Consider the following 19,694-nt stretch of genomic DNA (forward strand, 5'->3'; position numbering starts at 1 on the left):
AGTGTAAAAACCAAAAGAATGGTGTAAATCCGGAACAGAAGCATAAATTGCTGGAAAAGCTCAGCAAGTCTGGCAGCATCTGTGAAGGAAAAACAGAGTTAATGTTTCGGGTCTGGTGAGGAAGGGTCACTGGACCCGAAATGTTAACTCTGATTTTCTCTTCACAGATGCTGCCAGACCTGCTGAGCTTTTCCAGCAACTTCTGTTTCTGTTCCCAATTAAAGAAATGCACTTGAGTCCAACCCACTGTCCAAGCTAATATTTACCCCCACTCTATCACTGCCTACATTTTATTCTTCTCCCAGTGTAGCCCACTCATTCTATTTCATCTGATTCCAGAATATCCAGTCGAAACTCATGGATTGAAACTTGATCAAACACAGAGAAAGCTGGAAGAACTCAACAGATCCAGTAGCATCTGTGGAGAGAGTAATAGATTTTACGTTTCCAGTCCATTGTGGCCCTCCTTTTGAGTTATGTTTCTCCAGCATTCTCTGTGAGCGTTTCGCATATCAAGTATCCATAATATTTCACTTTGATGGACCCTGGGACAATTTTCTGTACAGTTCCGGCCTGTGCTAAATATTTACAAACCGAACAATTGAGGAGCGTATGCTTTCAGCTTATTGATCACTGTGTTTTGCACCATAGTTCACAAATGTCAAACCAGCACGTTAAAATTCTACACAGAAACATAGAAAATAGGAGCAGCTGTAAGTCATTCAGCCCTTCAAACTTGCTCCACCATTCAATACGATGATGGCTGATCTTCTAACTCAGTCCCCTGTTCCTGCTTTCTCCCAACACACTTTGATCCCTTTAGCCCTATGGACTATATCTAACTTGTCCTTAAATACAGTCAATGTTTTGCCCTCAACCGCATTGCATGGCAAAGAACTCATATAGGCTCATAGGCAGAGTTTAGGAAAATGATTGAAACCACAGCAGAGAGGGATTATTCCTTAAGATTTCCTTAAACCTCTATCAGGTTATTCCTTAAGCAGAGAAACAAAGCTGATTCTTGCGCTGCAGCGTGAAAGGACTACCTTTCAGGTGAGATGATAAAGCACAACAATACCTCTACCTCCTCAGGAGGCTACGGAAATTTGGCACATCCGCAAAAGATTCTTACGAACGTTTATTAGTATTATAATAGAAAGTATTCTACCTGGATGTATTACAGTCTGGTACGGCAACTGCTCTGCCCAGAACAATAAGAAACTACAGAAAGTTGTGATCACAGGCCAGTTCATCAAGCAAACCAGCTTTCCACCCATCCACTCTATCTACACATATTACTGCTTCGGGAGGGTAGCCAACATCACCAAAGATCCTCCTACCCTGGTTATAATCTGTTCCAAACACTCCAAAAGCTTAAACACCTACGGATTCGAGAACAGCTTCTTCCCTGCTGTTATCAGATTTCTGAATGGATATCTCAAATTTTAAATTTAATGTTGATCTCACTCTTTGTACACATTCTCTGCAGCTGCAACATTGCATTCTTTGTTCTGTTCTATTACCCTAATACACTTTGTATGTTATGATCTGCCTGTGCTGCACACAAAACAAAACCTTTCCCTTTATCCAGTCACAGGGTAAGGGTATCGCTAGCTAGACAGCATTTATTGCCCATCCCTAATTGCCCAGAGGACAGTTGTGAGTCAACCACATTGCCGTGGGTCTGGAGTCACATGTAGGCCAGACCAAGTAAGGATGGAAGTTTCCTTCCCGAAAAGACATTGGTGACCCAGATGGATTTTTCCCTGGCAATCAACAATGATTTCATATTCATCATTCGATTCATAATCCCAGATATTTGTTGAATTCAAATTCCACCATCTGCTGTGGTGAGATTTGATCCCAGGCCCCCAGAACATTACCTGGGTCTCTGAATTAACAGCAATGATACCACAAGGCCATTGCCTCCCCCTTCACTGCATGCAGGTACATGCAACAATAGTAAATCAAATCAGATCAAAACACAGATGCGAAACCTTCATTGCACCAATTTTAGCAAGAAGAGGGGTTATCTCCCCTGTTTCCTAGCGATTGTGATAATAGATTATTGATAATTGTCACATTGCTGTTTGTGACACATTGCTCTAAACAAAATGAAGTAGGAAATGGTTGTGCAGAGGTAATGTCAATCTGGTAGGCCCACATTAATGCACTGATGAAGTGTGCTCAAATCCCATCACAGCTAGTGGTGGAACTATAAGAAGGATATTATTACATTGAAAAAGGTTCAGAAAAGTTTACCAGGATGTTGCTGGGACTGGCCAGTATGAATTGTAAGGACTGGCTGGGACCTTTTTCACTGGAATGGAGGAGGTTAAGAGGGATCTTACAAACATTTGGAAAATCATGAGCAGCATAGTTAAGGTGAATAAGAAAGGCCTTTTCCCTGGGTAGGGGAGTTCAAAACTAGGGGGTATATCTTTAAGGCGAGGTGAGAAAGATTTAAAAGACACTTGAGGGGTAACTTTTTCATACAGAGAGTGGTCCCATATGCTGGTATGTGGGACTAGGTCAGACTGGGATGTCTTGTCGGTGTGGATAAGTTGGACCAAAGGGTCTGAAAAAGTTCTTCAGGTCCTTTATAAATCTTACCGTCTCACCTTAAGTCTATGCCCCTTGATTGAAAAGTATCATGATCTATGGATAAAGGGGAAACCAGTGTGTGCATTATATTTAGATTTACAGTAGGTGTTTGATAAGGCGCCACATCAAAGGTTGCTGTGAAAAATAAAGACTTGTGTGTGGAGTAACATAATGGTCCTGAAAGAAAATTGGCTAGGTAACAGGAAACAGACAGTAGGCATAAACTGGTCATTTTCTGGTTAGCAAAATGCAATGAGTGCTGTGCGACAGGGAACAGTGCTGGAGTATCAACAATTTATACAAGTAACTTGGATTAAGGAACAAAGGCATGATTGCTAAATTTGCTAATGACACAAAGATTAACACAAAAGTAACATATGAAGATAACATTAGGAAGTTACAAAGGATGAGTTAAGAGAGTAAAGAATAAAGAATAGCACAGTAAAGGAATAGGCCATTCAGCCCACCAAGACTGCACTAACACATAACGTCTTTCTAAACTAGTATTCACCTGACGAGGGAGCAGCACTCTGACAGCTTGTGTTTTCAAGTAAAGCACAAGTAAACCTGGAGCTATGTAATTTCTGACCTTGTCCACACCAGCATCACCATGAATATTTTTAAGGTAGAGTTAGATAGATTCTTCACAAGCAAGATGGTAGATTTCATGGGAGATGTGTAGGTAGAAGTGTGCAGTAGTCAGATCAGTGATGATATGATTGAATAGTGGAGCAGGTTCAAAGGTCAATGGCCTATTTCTGTTCCTAATTTCCTCATGGGCAAATTTTGCTTACTTTGATGCATTTCTAGTTACATTTTCAATCTTACATGCTTTTCTAAAAAAATTTGGTTGCCAAATTTCCTGCATTACAATGATTTTACTTCAACAAATTTTGACATGGGCTCCAATACGCTTTGGGGATATTGGGAACAGCGATATATAAGTACAACCGCTTTGTTACTTTGAAGTCTTTATGTTTCCATTGCTGAAGGGAAGCGAAAGGTGATTCAGTTGATTGATTGAGCTGCAGATCTCTGCAGCTGGGCTGATGGGGAGAGGCAGTGGAGAAACAGCTTTTTCAAAAATAAACAAACATGTTAGAGTCATAATCAAGTTTTAAAACAAACCAATGATTTAGGCCAGGCTGAGGTCCTGGCAAAGACGGTTCCAGCATTTACACTGCCTCAGAAATTCCATCAAATTATACTATGCAATGACATCGGCAGACGCACCCTCAGCTGTCTCAGTCCGAAACTCTGGAATTCCCTCCTTAAATTTCTTTGAATCTGCATGTCCCTCTCCTTACATCTTACCAATTTGGTCACTGTGTGCTTATGTGTCAGATATGACCCAATAATACTCCTATAGAGGGCTTTGACGATTGTTTTTCTGAGGTAATGGGATGCTGTATAAATGCACATTGCCATCATACGGCGACCCTGGATTTTAAGAAGAATACCACCAACCATACCTCAATTGATGGCTTGTATATAAATGGGCTGCTGCATTTTCTACATTACAACTTGCTTTGAATTCGAGATAATGGGAACTGCAGATGCTGGAGAGTCCATGATAACAAAGTGTGGAGCTGGATAAACACAGCAGGCCAAGCAGCATCTCAGGAGCACAAAAGCTGACGTTTCGGGCCTAGACCCTTCATCAGAGAGGCTTTGAATTCCACTGTCTGTTAATTGTTTGGAGCTGTTAATCCATTTAAATTAATCCTAATGAACATCTTCACTCAGAAAAGAATTGTCTTGATACAATAAATTTCACGGACCCCTACCTCCTTCACCACCACCACCCCCCCCCAACAAAGTGTTTTACAGCTAATGGGACAATTTTAAAGAGTAGCTTATATTGTAATGAGGGAATTGTACCCGCTGCTTCCAGCACAACAAGTCTCAATAAACCATGGGTCCGATGAAGTTATTGTCTGAGCAATGGATATTTTCCCAGGACAGTGGGGATAACTCCATCACTTACCATCTGTGTCCACCTGAAAGATCAGGTGTGGTCCTGGCTAAACATTTTGTACAGAAGGCAGCATCTGCTGCACTGCAGTAGGATCCCAGTACTGCACTGGGAGCATCAGCTTAGAAGCTTGAAAAGATGCAGAAGAGATTCACTAGGATGTTGGAGGGTTTGAGCTACAGGTAGAGGCTGAATAGGCTGAGGCTATTTTACCCTGGAGCATTGGAGGCTGAGGGGTAACCTTATAGAGGTTTATAAAATCATGAGTTGCATAGATTGGGTGAACAGCCGTGGTCTTTTTCCCAGAGGAGACGAGTCCAAAACTAGAGGGGCATAGGTTTAAGGTGAAAGGGTAAAGATATAAAAGGGACCTAAGGGGCAGCTTTTTCATGCAGAGGGTGGTGTGTGTATAGAATTAGCTTCCAGAGGAAGTGGTGGAGGCTGGTACAGTTACAACTTTTAAAAGCTCATTTGAAATGTTCTAATACTTGAGGGCATGCATTGAAGGTGAGAGGGGCAAAGTTCAAAGAAGATGTGAGGGACAAGTATTTCACACAGAGAGTGATAGGAGCCTGGAATGCACTGCCAGGGGTTGGTGGTGGAGGCAGGTACAATAGGGGCATTTAAGGGGCTTCTAGATAAGCTCATGAAGATGCAAGGAATGCAGGGATATGGACCAACGGCAGGCAGAAGGGAATTGTTTAATTTGGCATTATGTTCAGCACAACATCATAGGCTGAAAGGCCCGTTCCTGTGCTGTACTGTGCTATATTCTATGTACTAAGGTTTCTGGATAAGTACATGAATAGGAAGCGTTCAGAGGTGCAAACATTGGCAAATGGGACTAGATTAATTCAGGTTGTCTGGTCAGCATGGATGAGTTGGGCCAAAGGGTCTGTTTCTGTGCTGTACAACTCTATGACTCTAAGTCTGTGGAAAAGGAATTCTGACTGACTGAAGGAAATCTGACTGAATGATGATTGAGAACAGGAATAGAAAAAAAAGAACTCTTCAATGTTGGAATGATAATTCTGCTGACACCTTCATCAGTTTATAATTTTGTTTTGAGCGATGTGGGTGGGTATCTGGAACCAAATAATATATGTTTCCTTTAGTTGATCTGATATGCAGAGCTGTACAATCAGTGAGGTGAAAGGGTGTGGTCAGATGTTATTATACCTAAGGATATTAACTAGTTAACACAATGTTAACTCAGATTCATGAACCCTCCAACAGCCCTGCATAAGATTTAAGCAACGCCCATAATACATGAGTGTATGCTTCAGTATTATAGATCTACACCCTCCAGTGCTGCTGTAATATATACTGTAGCTATTCACAAAGACAAAAGGGCCAAAACCTGGGAACCCAATGCTTAGAAGGAAAAGGGCAGCAGGTGATTAGGGACACCACTCCCTGCAAGTTCCCCTCCAAGCCACACACCATCCAGACTTGGAAATATATTACTATGCCTTCACTGTCATTGGGTTAACATTGTGGAACTCCCACCCTAACAACAGTGTTCCTATAGCAGATATATTGCAGTGATTCAGGAAAGCAACTCACCACCACCTTCTCAAGGGGCAGTTAGGAATAAGTAATACATATTGGCCCAGTGAGTGAGCCCTCATATTCAAAGGATTTTCTTTTTTAAACACCAGTGAATGTGCTTTGGATTGTTCATGGTGAACTGAAGGATGCAGTGTTAGATTGAAAGCTCCAGAACATAATTGATAATAACACTCAAAAGTGTAACTGAAATCTTGAACTGAACAATACCCTTGCATGAAATCAGAGCCACTAATGATTTTTATTGAAGGACAATCTTATGCCATGCACACAATGTACACTGATATTTCCTACATGTGAAATACACACACACACAGATTCAGAGGCAACAACCAAATTCAATACAAATAGACAGATGCAATCATACAAACAGGACACTAACAGACACACATGCTAACAGGCACCCACACTAACAGACGCATACACAAACAGACACGTACACTAATGGATACACAAAGTTGATAGAGACGCACACTAATAGACACACACTTACAGACACATACACTAACAGACACATACACTAACAGACATGTACATCAACAGACACACACACTATAATAGAGACAAACACTAACAGACACATAAACTGATAGACACAAACATTAATGCACATACACACATATATACACTCACACAGAAATATGGCACTAAGACATGTTCACACACAAACAGAACATTTACACACACACACACACACACACACACACACACACAGATAGAGCACTAATACACACAGAGAAAACATTAACACACTTACAAAAACAGGGCATTGATACATGCGCACTTACTCACAGGGCACATATGCACTCACAAACAGGACTAATGCACACACATACACACATATTAATACACTAATGCACACACTTTCTGGAAACTAATAGACACATGGGCAGAAACACACTCATTTACAGACACATGCACAAACATTTGTCTGAACACATACACACAGACTTGCAAATTTACACAGATATTAACTTTCAAGCTAGTTATGTCTGCACTTTTTTTTAGAGAAAACCGAACCCCTTCTTTAACCCCCTGCCTTTTTAAAATGTGATGCTCCGGTCCAAGGAGGGTCACTCAGCCCAGGCGCCCTAGAGCCTTGATCCTGCTCTCAACTGAAACGCTTAACCCTGAACTCCGGCCCGATTGCCTGACAACAGGCTCCTGGTTCACTGTACAAAGGTTATTGTCGATTTATCAGAGTGAGGAGTGGAAATAAACCCTGCCTTTAAAAACAGCACACAGACCCAACGTTTCCGCTTCACTTCAGGGAAAATAAAATAAAGACAGCGCGTTCTTGTTTTGGAATAACCCAAAGCACGCTTAAACAAATCTCCTGTTATATAAATAATATTTTTTCTTAAAAAAATACACACCGCTCTGGAGTGGAAATATTGAATAATTGGGATCATTTTTACTGGCCTGCTTTAGGAGACTCTGAGAGAAATTGGATTTATATATAACTGAGATCTTAATTCGACCGCAGAGGTAGAAGAACTTTTCTCTAACTTATCACTAAATATTCACCTAGTTCAGAGAGATAGACAAAGAGCAAAGGGCAAATGCTGTTTGCAGGGATTTAAGTAAACAAACCAGCTGGACCTTAAAACAGTGACCCCGAGGAGGACTGAGTGTTGCTTCCCATATATTAAATAAAAATAATCCTGTTTTTTTTGAAAGAATAACTGAAAACAAAATAAACAGATCCTTTTACACCCTGAGTGTGGAACCACTTTGCAATAGATGTGGCTATAGGTATGGTGCTCAGAAGAGGTGAGGGAGAATGGTGTGGAGGAGCCGTGGGGAAAGTATTAAACACGATGGGTCGAATTGTTCAGCACCTCTGCAGTTCAGTTCGAAGGAAGCAACGGAACAACCTCTTTGTATGTTTGTATTTTTCCTCACGGAGGGCTACAGAGAAAAATCTCGCCACTAATGACTGAGACTCTGTAAAACGCTCAGTCCGATTTTACTCAGAAGGGCACCGGGTTTTATGGAAACGAGAGAGAGATTGAGAGACGCACATTTGGTTGAGGTGTGGATCTGACGGAGGTGGGGCTGGAAACACGTTCATTAATAAATTTCAGAATAGGGGAAACTGACAAGGAGGGGGCGTGCTGTAGAGATCTCTGAAGGGCCAGCACAGGGAGAGATGGAAGGGCTGAATGCCATGCTCTGATTTTATCAAGTCGTACGAACAGAACCAGGCCATTCAGCCCATCAAGTACCTATTGAATAAATCATGGCTGATCTAATAATCCTCAATTCTACTTTCCTCTGGATTCCCTTAATGATTAAGAATGTCTTTCTCGGCTATGAAAATATGTATTTGCCCAGCCCTTTGTGGAGAAGAATTCCACAAATTCACTAACCCCTGGGAGAAGAAATTCCTCCTCATCTTTGCCTTAAATGTGTGAGCCTCTATTCTGAGGTTATGCCCGCAATGGGAAATATATTTAATGTCCTAGCCTCAAATTCTGAGATGCAGCCCCTTCCTGGAGATTTTTGATCTCTGTACCTTACCTGAGTCATCAGCCTGTCGGCACCGGATTTCTCCTCGTCTTTAAAGATGATGTCCGGGTTGTAGTTGGGAATTAGTTCCTTGAAGCGGGACGCGTTCCTGGTGATCTTGCTCTCAGACTTGCCGCTGGCTCCCAGTGTTTTCTCGGCCACGTTCGGGATGAATTGCTTGTAGGAGAGCGGCGTGAGTTTACGGTTGTGCCTTCTCCTGCTACCGTAACCCCTGCCCGGCCCGCAGGTCATCACGGCGGGCCACAGCAGCAGAGAGCAGCCGCTGACCAGGACTAAGGACACACTCCAGTGAACTCTCATGGTACACGGGTCTCTCTCTCTCTCTCTCTCAGATCAGCACTGCCAGTTACAAACCTCCCCTCTCTTTCTCTTTCTAACTCCCGTACCCCTTGATCCGGGGGTGGGAGGGAGGGTCGGGGGGGGGGGGGAAGGTACTTGCTAATACCTCCTAAAAGCAGCGCAAGGGGATCTCAGTTAACCCCCTGTACCAGCCCCGGCTGTTCTCCATTCAGGGGAGCCGCGTCCCCAGGAGCGCAGCGGGGACAGCTGTTTGTTCTCTCTCTCTCTCTCTCACTCTCTCGCTGTCCCTTGTCCGGCTCCTGCAACCAATGCTGCTCAGTCACCGCATAAAGAGGACAAAACACCCCGGCAGAGGGGCAAGGGAGGGATTTACCCCGTGAATTGGAGCCCTAACAGCTGGAAACGGACAAAAATGCAGCAGGACTGTCCAGAGTGATAAGGAAAGAGGGGTGGGTATGGTGGATGGAGAGATAGGGAGAGGGGGACACAGAGAGAAATAGAGAGGGGTTTGGTACAGAGAGATAGAAAGAGAGAGAGATAGCGGTAATTGAGGCGTAGAAACAGTGTGATGATGCCGAGGAACAGAAAAGAACAGAAAGATGATGTGGAGGGGTAGAAAAGATAGCAGACGGATAGAATGAGAGTGAGATGAGGGCGGTGGGAAAAGACAGCGGTAACCCAGAGGGTGGGAGAGAGGAAGATTGCTAAAGAGGGACTGAGTGAGGGAGCAAGAATAGGGAGATGGAGAGATGAGGAAGAGAGGTTTCAGGATGAAAAGGGAGGTCACAGAAATATGGGAGAGCAAGATAGAACCAGGAGAGATGTAGAAAAGGTGAAACTGATAGGGGGCCCTCAGGGATATACGCTCATGAATGGGGAAGGGAAACCCCTAATAAAGGCAGAGCCTAACAGAGAGGGTTAGCCTTCCTGCTCAGACACCGACAAAGCAAGTGACAGGTCCAGGGAGAGAGGGAGACATAGATACAAGATTCAGAGCAGGCGAGAAAGTGACATGACAGTGACTGAAATTGAAAAAGGAACAGCAAGTGAGAGAGGAAAGTGACAAATGATGATTAAGGTAGTGAGAGAGGACAGCGGGATCAGTCGGGGGCGAGAGAGAGAGAGAGAGAGAGAGAGTCCCCCTGGGATAGCACTCGGTAACTAATCACTCCTCCCCTGGGCTCAGCGCGGAGAGAGAGAGAGAGAGGGAGTCAGAGCGGGACCTCCGGCCTGAACCTCTTGAATGGCTTCGGCAGTCAGTCACAGCCGCTGGAAGTTCCCGGAGATCCGACCCTGCGGAGACCGCACCCTCTCTGCCAACCGCGCCCCTGACCACTCGCTCCCCCCGTGTGTATACACACACACACACACACACACACACACAGGGGAAAGGACTCTAGACCTCTCTCACATCCATCCCACAGCAAAACACCCAAACATTCTCCCACTCCCTCCCTCCTCCCAGTTGAAGCCACACCTGCCCCCCACCCCGTGCTGTCCCAAATCCAGCCTCTCCTGGTGCCCTGTATCACAGGTGGAGAGAAAGAGAGAAAGAGTCTCTCCCTTTGCACAGACTCGTTACAATTCAATTCATCACCAGATTTAGAGATCAGACCTGGGTTTTCCTTACACATCATGACCAGCTTATTGGTCTCGCCGCAAGATTTCTGCCGGGCTCCGTCCTCTTTACTTTGATTCGTCAGTGTCCACATATATTTTCCAGGGAAAATGAACAGACTTCGAGTCAAATAGTTTTTGTTTTCGGTTCGGGCTGAGGCTTTCACCCTTTTTACTCCGGAGACAATCTGGCCGGCACTGAAGTATCAGTCATTTCTCCCTTCCGTCTGTCCACTGCTGCGGTGAGAATCTGCAATTCTGTACGGTCAGAGATTGTCCAGTTTTGGAGAGAGAGACAGAGACAGAGAGAGACAGAGAGAGAGAGTCCCTCAGTGTGCGCATTGTACGGAGCTGGGCTATCAGACAGAGCCCCTCAGTCTGGGCACTGTACAGTACTGGGCTATCAGACAGAGACCCTCAGTCTGGGCACTGTACAGTGCTGGGCTATCAGACAGAGTCCCTCAGTCTGGGCACTGTACAGTGCTGGGCTATCAGAGCCCCTCAGTCTGGGCACTGTACAGTACTGGGCTATCAGACAGAGACCCTCAGTCTGGGCACTGTACAGTGCTGGGCTATCAGACAGAGTCCCTCAGTCTGGGCACTGTACAGTGCTGGGCTATCAGAGTCCCTCAGTCTGGGCACTGTACAGTACTGGGCTATTAGACAGAGCCCCTCAGTCTGGGCACTGTACAGTGCTGGGCTATCAGACAGAGTCCCTCAGTCTGGGCACTGTACAGTGCTGGGCTATCAGAGTCCCTCAGTCTGGGCACTGTACAGTACTGGGCTATTAGACAGAGCCCCTCAGTCTGGGCACTGTACAGTACTGGGCTATTAGACAGAGTCCCCCAGGAACTGTACAGTACTGGGCTATCAGACAGTGGCCCCAGTTGTGGCTGGGGTGGGGGGTGTGGAGACAGGATTGTACCCAATGGTTAATGCATCTCCCAGGCTGGGAGGCGGACAGGCCGCAACCCTATGTCCCCAACTCGTTTGAAATTATAGCTGTTTCCTTGATTGCTTTTCAGCCATACGCCAAATGTCGCTCAAAATAGGCCGAATGGCATCCTTTTGTGCTATAATGAATGTCAGTTCCGATATAGCTGACGTCACTTTGTTGAATTCGAAAGCTCGTCCCATTCACTGTGTTTTAGAGCGGGGATAGACAATAGAGCTAACTTACACCAGACAAGGGTCCATTTCCGATATAGACACTGTCTAAGTCAGGTCGTCTGCTGAGTGTGTTGTAAAATCCTTCACATACTCTTACTGTTTGGTCTAAATATCCCAATATCCAAATTCCCTGTTTGAGACTCATGAACAGTGACAGCTCAACTCTTAATATTCTGCTACATGGAGAATTGTTGTTCGAGCTTAATGATTAGTTGAGAGCGACAGGACAAATAGCCTGATTGGTTGGGTCCTACATGAAGAGCTCTCTGATTGGTTGGACGGCCACAGAACGAGCTGTCTGATTGGTTGCGTCCTACATGTCTCCCTGAATGTTTGGGTGCTACTACTATGGAGGATAATTTCCAAAAAGTTAATGATCAAAGATGCCTATCTTCCCAAATAATTCATTCCAGATTTATGGAAACTTTAAGCACGGGGGGCAATCATTCTCTTTGTGTTGCCCAACCTGCGTTTGTTTTTAATTCACACGTGGGATTTGCAGGTCAATATTAGCCCAGCATTCATTGCACATCCCGAGTGGTCCTGGAGAAAGTGGTGGAGTCATGCCGTTTTGAACTGCTATCAGTGATGGAGTCCCAGTACAGTCACACTGAAGAAACGGCAAAATATTTCCCAGTCAGAATGTTGCCTGCGTCTTCTGAAAGTTCCATTCTATTATTCCCATTCACTTGCACTCTCGCTGCAGTTTTCCCCTTTCCAAACATTTATTCCAAATGAGCTAGTCTTGAATCAGCTTCCATGAGTGTATTCCAGATGATAAAAGTTCTTTACACCAGAAACACTCTCACCTCTGTTTGTCTTGCCAATTTTGTTAAATCTTTATTCTCTACTTTGCAGCCCATCTGCCAATGGAAATAGCTTCACCTTATTCACACTAACAAAATCCTTCAGAATTTCAAATGCCTCTATTAAACTACCCTTTAGCTATCCCAGGTTTTCTAGTTTCTAGAACATAGGAACGCGGAGCAAGAATAGACCATTCAGCCCCTCTGCATGTTCCGTAACATTCATGGCTGATCTCATCTCGACATCAACTCCATTTTCCTGCCCACTGCCTATAAACCTTCAATGCATTACTAATTAAAAACCTGTCTATCTCCACCTTAAATGTACTCAATGTCCAGCAGCACCATTAGGGGAGGCAATGGCCTTGTGGTATTATCACTGTTAATCCAGAGACCCAGGTAATGTTCTGGGGGATACAGGTTTGAATATCGCCATGGCAGATGGTGGAATTTGAGTTCAATAAATGTCTGGAATTAAGAATCTAATGATGACCGTGTGAGCATTGTCAGAAAATCATATCTGGTTCACTAATGTCCTTTAAGGAAGGAACCTACCATCCTTACCTGGTCTGGCCTACATGTGACTCCAGACCCACAGCAAACTGGTTGACTTTTAACGTCCCTCTGGGCAGTTAGGGATGGGCCATAAATGCTGCCTGGTCAGTGACACCCTCATCCCGTGCATGAATAAAGAAATAGAAATACACTGGGAGAGTGAATTCCACAAATCCATAACCCTTTGAGAGATGTCATTTCTCCTCATAAGATAACAAGGTGTAGAGCTGGATGAACACAGCAGGCCAAGCAGCATCAGAGGAGCAGGAAAGCTGACGTATCAGGCCTAGACCCTTCTTCAGAAAATGAAGACCCTTTTTCTGAAGAAGGCTGTAGGCCCGAAATGTCAGCTTTCCTGCTCCTCTGATGCTGCTTGGCCTGCTGTGTTCCTCCAGCTCTACGTCTTGTTATCTCAGATTCTCCAGCATCTGCAGTTCCTACTATCTCATTTCTCCTCATCTTCATTTTAAATTTTCCATCCCTCATCCTAAAACCATGACCTTTCATTCGAGATTACAACACAAAAGGAAACAGCTGCTCCACGACTACTTTGTCAATCCTCTTCAGCATCTTACATACCTCAAATAGATCTCCTCTCTAATGTCTAGAAGCAGGGGACACAGCCTCAGAGTAAGGGGCAGCCAATTTAGGGCTGAGATGAAGAGGGATTTCTTCACTCAGAGCGTGGTGAATCTTTGGTCACTCTCCTGCAGAGGAAGTCAGTCATTGAGCAGTTTCAAGGCACAGATCACAGATAGGGATGTGATGGCCTAGTGGTTTTATTGCTCAAATGTTAATGCAGCAGCCCTGGTTTGAATCCTGCTGAATTTGAATTCAGTATAAATACGGAATTAGGAGTTTAATAATAACCATGAATCCGTTACTGATCATCGGAAAACCAGTTCACTAATACCTTTAGGGAAGGAAGCTGCCACCCTTACCTGGTCTGGCCTACATGTCACTCCAGACTCACGGCAATGTGAAAACAGGCAATAAATGCAGGCCCAGCTAGTGCTGCCCTCATAATGTGAATGAATTTTTTTAAAAAAAGGTACTTGGAGACTAATGGCATTAAGAGATTATGGAGATAATATGGCAAAATGCTGAAGAAGGAGACGATCAGCTTTCATCTGCCTAAGCCCTCGTATCTAGATTCCTCTTGCTAAATCTTCCCCTCACACACACCTTCTTGTACAAAATGATCAGAAATATAGATAGAGTGGACAGCCAGGGACTTTTTCCTAGGGTGGAGGTATCTATTATGAGGGGGCATAGTTTTAAAGTGAGTGGAGGTAGATATAGGGGAGACACCAGAGGTAGGTTCTTTACTCAGAGAGTGGTCAGGGTGTGGAATGCATTGCCGGAGAGGGTAGTGGGGTTGGCCTCATTAGGGGCATTTAAGCGGCTATTGGACAGGCATATGGATGATAGTATAAGGTAGGGGTGGAGGTTAGATAGACCTTAGGTTTGGGGTAAAAGTTCAACACAACACCATGGGCTGAAGGGCCTGTACTGCGCAGTACTGTTCTATGTTCTTATCATGTATCCCATTGACCAAGCCTATGATTTCCTATCCTCATATATTCTTCTGTGGCTTGGTGTCAATTTGCTTCTTTATTTAATTTTTGTTGGGTGTTTGTTGCCTATGTCTTGATGATCTTGAACTGAATGTTTCAAACAGCCATTTCTGAAGGATAATTACAGTCACATGTAGGAAAGACAAATATCCTTCTCTCCAGGTCATTAGTAAATGAGATGGGTTTTTAACAGCAATCCAGGGTAGTTTCACGATCATTGTCAAAATTGACCTCTATATTCCAGATTTGGTAGCATCTGTGGAAAGAGAAACACAGTTAATATTTAAAGTCCAGAATGACTCTTCAGAACTCCCCCGAAAGAAGTGTCTTATTGGTCTTGGAACGTTAACTCGATTTCTCTCTCCACAGTTGTTGCCAGACCTGCTGAGTTTCTCCCATTCTGAGGAAGGGTCACCGGACCCAAAACGTTAACTCTGATAGTTTTCTTTGCAGATACTGCCAGACTTCCTGAGCCTTTCCAGCAACTTCTGTTTTGAGTTTCTCTAGTTTTCTGAGTTTTCTGACTTCAGTAGTATTTTGTTTTTGTATCTGAAATTTATAAATTGAATTTAAGTTACTCAGTGGCAGGATTTGAACCTTTATCCTCAAGAAGCATTAGTTTGGGCCCTGAATTACCAACCTATTGATGTTGCCACTACTCCACCACCTCCCATGAAGTACCCTGTGCTGTTTAACCAGGTTAAAAGGGTGGCGCTACATCTTAGAACGTCAGGTTCCTCTAAAGCACCCCACTGTAGAAACCAGAACTATCCTTTCCTCTGCGTGAGTCTCTGGGATTTACATTGACTGCTCTTCGAACTATTCATTGAATTAAAAAAGCTAAGATTTTATTTAATGCTTAACTCAATGTCTTTTTTTATTATTATTATTATACCTCAGTGAGGCATGGATCTCGCCAATGATTAAGGAATTCTTTTGGTAATAAATACAAAAGGTGAGGTAAGAGTGGCTGCCCTTAATATCATTCAACCAAGTGTGGCATCAAGGAGCCCTGGCAAAACTGGAATCATAGGGCATCATGAGGCAAGCTCTCCACTGGTTGGGGTCATTCCTAGTACAGAGGAAGTTGGTTATGGTTGTTGGAGATTTGCAATCTCAGCTCCAGGACATCTCTGCAGAGTTCCTCAGGGTAGAGTCCTAGGCCCAACCATCTTTAGCTGCTTCATCAACGACCTTCCCTCTACCATAAGGTCAGAATGGGGATGCGCACTGATGATTACACAATGACTCACCATTTGTGACTCCTCAGGTTCTGAAACAGTCCATCTTCAAGTGCAACAAGATCTGGGTAAGATCCAGGCTTGGGCTGACAAGTGGCAAGTAACATTTGTGCCACACAACAGCCAGGCAATGACCATTTCCAATAGAGGCCCCTTGACATCACTGAGATCCCACTATCGATATTCTTGGAGTTATTATTGACCAGAAACTCAATGGAACTCGTAAACACAGTGGTTGGAAGAGCAGGCCAGTGGCTAGGAATACTGCAGCGAGTATCTCACCTTCTGACTCCTCAAAGCCTGACCAAAAGGTAGGAGTGTGATGGAATACTCCCCATCTGCCTGGATGAATGCAGTTTCATCTACACTGAAGAAGCTTGACACCATCCAGGGCTAAACAGCCTACTTGATTGGCACCACATCCGCAGAAATCCACTCCGTTCATCACCAACACTCATTGGCAACAGTGTACGCTACCTACAAAATTCACTGCAGAAATTCACCAACAATCCTTAGCCAGCACTTTCTAAATCCACGACCATGTACATCTAGAAGAATTAGGGCAAGAGATATTTGGAAACACCATCAGTTTCAAGTTCCCCTCCAAGTCACTCACCGTCCTGGCTTGGAACTATATCACTGTTCCTAGAGTGCCACTGGATCAGAATCTTAGAATTCCCTTCCTAAGGTCATTGTGGGTCAACCCACAGCAAATGGACTGCAGCGGTTCAAGAAGGAAACTCATCACCAGCCAGCAACCCCCATGTCCCATTAAAAAACGTGCAATTTCCAGATTTTAACAGGAGGAGGAGGAGATCATGTTAAGCATAATCATGCATGTCCCCTCCCTGGAGTGCTGCAGTGGTTAATTTCTTTTTCACACTTACTCCACACATTCTAATAAGCACCTGGGCAGATACACACCTTTAACAGGTGAGAATTGAACAGAATTGTTTGACTCTATCACCCAGTTTATAGCTGCCCACTTCAATGAGATAGGAGGCTGTGGGTCCCTGCCTCAAGCCAGTACCAGAGCAGATCAATTGAATGGATTGTTATTATCATTCTGGCATGGGAATGTGAGCATCACTGGCAAGGACAACCTTAATTGTCCTTGCACAGATCAGAGAATATTTTCAGAAAAGATTTAGCTATAGTTTAAAAAGCTAAAGGACGTGTGGAGCAGGTATGTAAAGGGAACTGAACTGGATGATCAGTCATGATCATATAGACTGGTGGAGCAGGCTCAAAAGGCTGAATGGCCTACTTTTCTTTTCTATCTTTCTTATGAGGCCATTTCAGAGGGCAGTTAAGACTTAAGCTCTTGCTGTGTATCTGGATTCACATGTAGGCCTAGGGATGGCAGGTTTCCTTTCACCAAAGTACATTAGTCAACCAGATGGGTTTTGAAGACAGCCTTCCCTATTAGATGAGCTTTTAATTCAATACTTTATTGAATTCAAGTTTTGGAATTCAAATCCATGTCAGCGGAACTGTAGCCTGGATCTCTGGATTACTGGGAGAGACATGATTTAGTGCCATTGACCAATAATCATCCCTTCAACCAATTCCCCATGAAGCAAACCGATTTCCATGTTCATTCACAGGATGTCCAGGTAACTGATGAGGTCAGCACTTTGTGGCCACCCTCCTGTTGCCTATCTTGAAATTCTTGCTGGTACTTTAAATAGCTGAGCAGTTTGCCAGGCTTCTTCAGGAAGTAATGAAGTTTCAACTAAACTAGTGTGGAAATATAGTCAGCCATGGGCCAAAGTCTAGAGTCTTATTTATCCCAAAGACTATAGTCACCTATAGGCCAAAGGCTAGAGTCATAGATGGGCCAAAGACTATAGTCACCTATAGGCCAAAAGCTGGAGTCACATATAGCCCAAAGAATATAGTCACATATAGACCAAAGCTATAGTCACATATAGGCCAAAGACTAGATACGCAAAATCTAGATCCACAGAGAGGCTAAACCCTGCAAGCGTAAGCGGTTTCCCTCACTAAAGAGGCATTTGTGCTTTTGATTTTTTTTGAACCTGACAGCTTTGTACATACTTTTCCTGAGACCATTACTTTTCAACCCAGATTTCTTTTTGCTGAATTCCATGGGCACCATAGGGCCTGGGCAGCTTCATCTCCCCCTGGTCGACTCCATTTCACATCCATCCCCTCCCCTGTTTCCTTGTTGTTTTTGTGTCCGTGGTGGGGCAGCCCTTTCAATTGTATTAATTGGGTGTTTTGTTCATTTGGTTAGAGGAGGAAGGAGGAATGGAAATGGGACAGTAGCATAATGTCTGGGGATGACTCTTCCTCAACACCAGGTTCTTCCACAATGCCATTCACACCTGCACTGACTGCATGCCCACTCCCAAGTGTTCAAACAAGTGATGTCTCAGCACTGTCTGGTTAGCTTGGTAGTTTGTTTTTAAAAGGCTGAGTTCTTGGCTGATTTGTTGGTTTAGGGATACGATCCTCACTTTCGGTCACTTAATGAATGACCATGCGAGAGGTTTCAGGTTTAAGTCCTGAACAGGTCCTTGTGTGCTCTCACTTGTTGTGTTAATTGCTGGGTGATTACAGATTCTGTGGCACTGTGGTAGTGTCCTCACTTTTGTGCCAAGTGATCCTGGTTCAAGTCGCACCTGCTCTGGCGGGGTATCTTAACATGTCCACGCAGGTTGATAAACAACTAAATTTGTCCCTCGTGGATTTTAGGTTTCTCGACAGAAACTGGCTATAGAGCTATAGATTGACAGTGAAATCTTTGTAAAGTTCTTTTGCTTCCTAATTCATCAAATGGTCATCGTTATTTAAAGCAATGGGATCATTAAGGTCTTAAACCGAGTGATGATCCCATTTCTTGCTTTTCACCATCCAGTTAGGAAAAACATCATGGCCTCACGGAGGTCCTTGTCAACTCACAGAGGTGCTTTGAGGTCCTTGTCTCTTTGCCTGATCCAACCCAAGACTGGAACCATTTCTAAAGAGAGCGAAACACAGTTGTGTACTCCCCAGATCCCACAATGAGAGCCACATACTCTGTCCACCACATGGCTATAGTCCTGCATTCATATCTCCAACAAGCAACACCTGGTGGTATGGTCACTGGACTAGAAATCTGGAGACCCAGGTAACAGCCTGAGACCCTGGGGTGGCACGGAGGTTCAGTGATTAGCGCTACTCCCTCGTAGCTCCAGAAAAGCTGTGTGGAGTTTGCACATTCTCTCTGTGTCTGCATGGATTTCCTCTGGGTGCTCTGCTTTTCTCCCACAGTCCAAAGATTAGGTGAGTTATGGGGGGATGGGTCTGGGTGGGGTGCTCTGAGGGTCAGTGTGGACTTGTTGGGCCAAAGGGCCTGTTCCCACATTCTTGAGGTTGTAAGGAAATCCTGCCATGACAGGGTAGTGAAATTCAATAAAAACCTGGAAGTAAGAATGTAAAGTTAACCACGAAACTATTGTTGGTTGCCGGGGGAAAACACATCTAGTTGATGAATCTCCTAATCACCATTTTTACTTGGTCTGGCCTACATGTGACTCCAGACCCACAGCAATGTGTTTGACTCTTAACTGCCCTCTGGGCAATTAGGGATGGTTAATGAATGCTAGCCTAGCAGCGATGCCCTCATCCTGTGAATGAATAAAAAAGAAACACCAGTTAACAGGGACAGAATGAGGCTGGATTTACAGAGAAAAGTTTCTTTTACCAGAGAAATTAAAATTTAAACAATGTGAACTCTTTA

The 19,694-nt window shown here is 44.1% G+C and overlaps 1 protein-coding gene across 1 annotated transcript in view; it reads right to left on the reverse strand.

Moving 5' to 3' along the window:
* The window catches only part of LOC125453760 (indian hedgehog protein-like), an 89,999-nt gene extending 80,901 nt beyond the window's left edge, over nt 1-9,098 (reverse strand). The window contains exon 1 of the mRNA XM_048533657.2: nt 8,672-9,098. Coding sequence (XP_048389614.1) covers nt 8,672-8,980 — 309 coding nt within the window. The 5' untranslated portion in view covers nt 8,981-9,098. The remainder of the gene's footprint in view (nt 1-8,671) is intronic.
* Between the last annotated feature and the right edge of the window lie 10,596 nt (nt 9,099-19,694).

Source organism: Stegostoma tigrinum, chromosome 7 (assembly GCF_030684315.1).
Source record: "Stegostoma tigrinum isolate sSteTig4 chromosome 7, sSteTig4.hap1, whole genome shotgun sequence".
NCBI classification, from domain to species: Eukaryota; Metazoa; Chordata; class Chondrichthyes; order Orectolobiformes; family Stegostomatidae; genus Stegostoma; species Stegostoma tigrinum.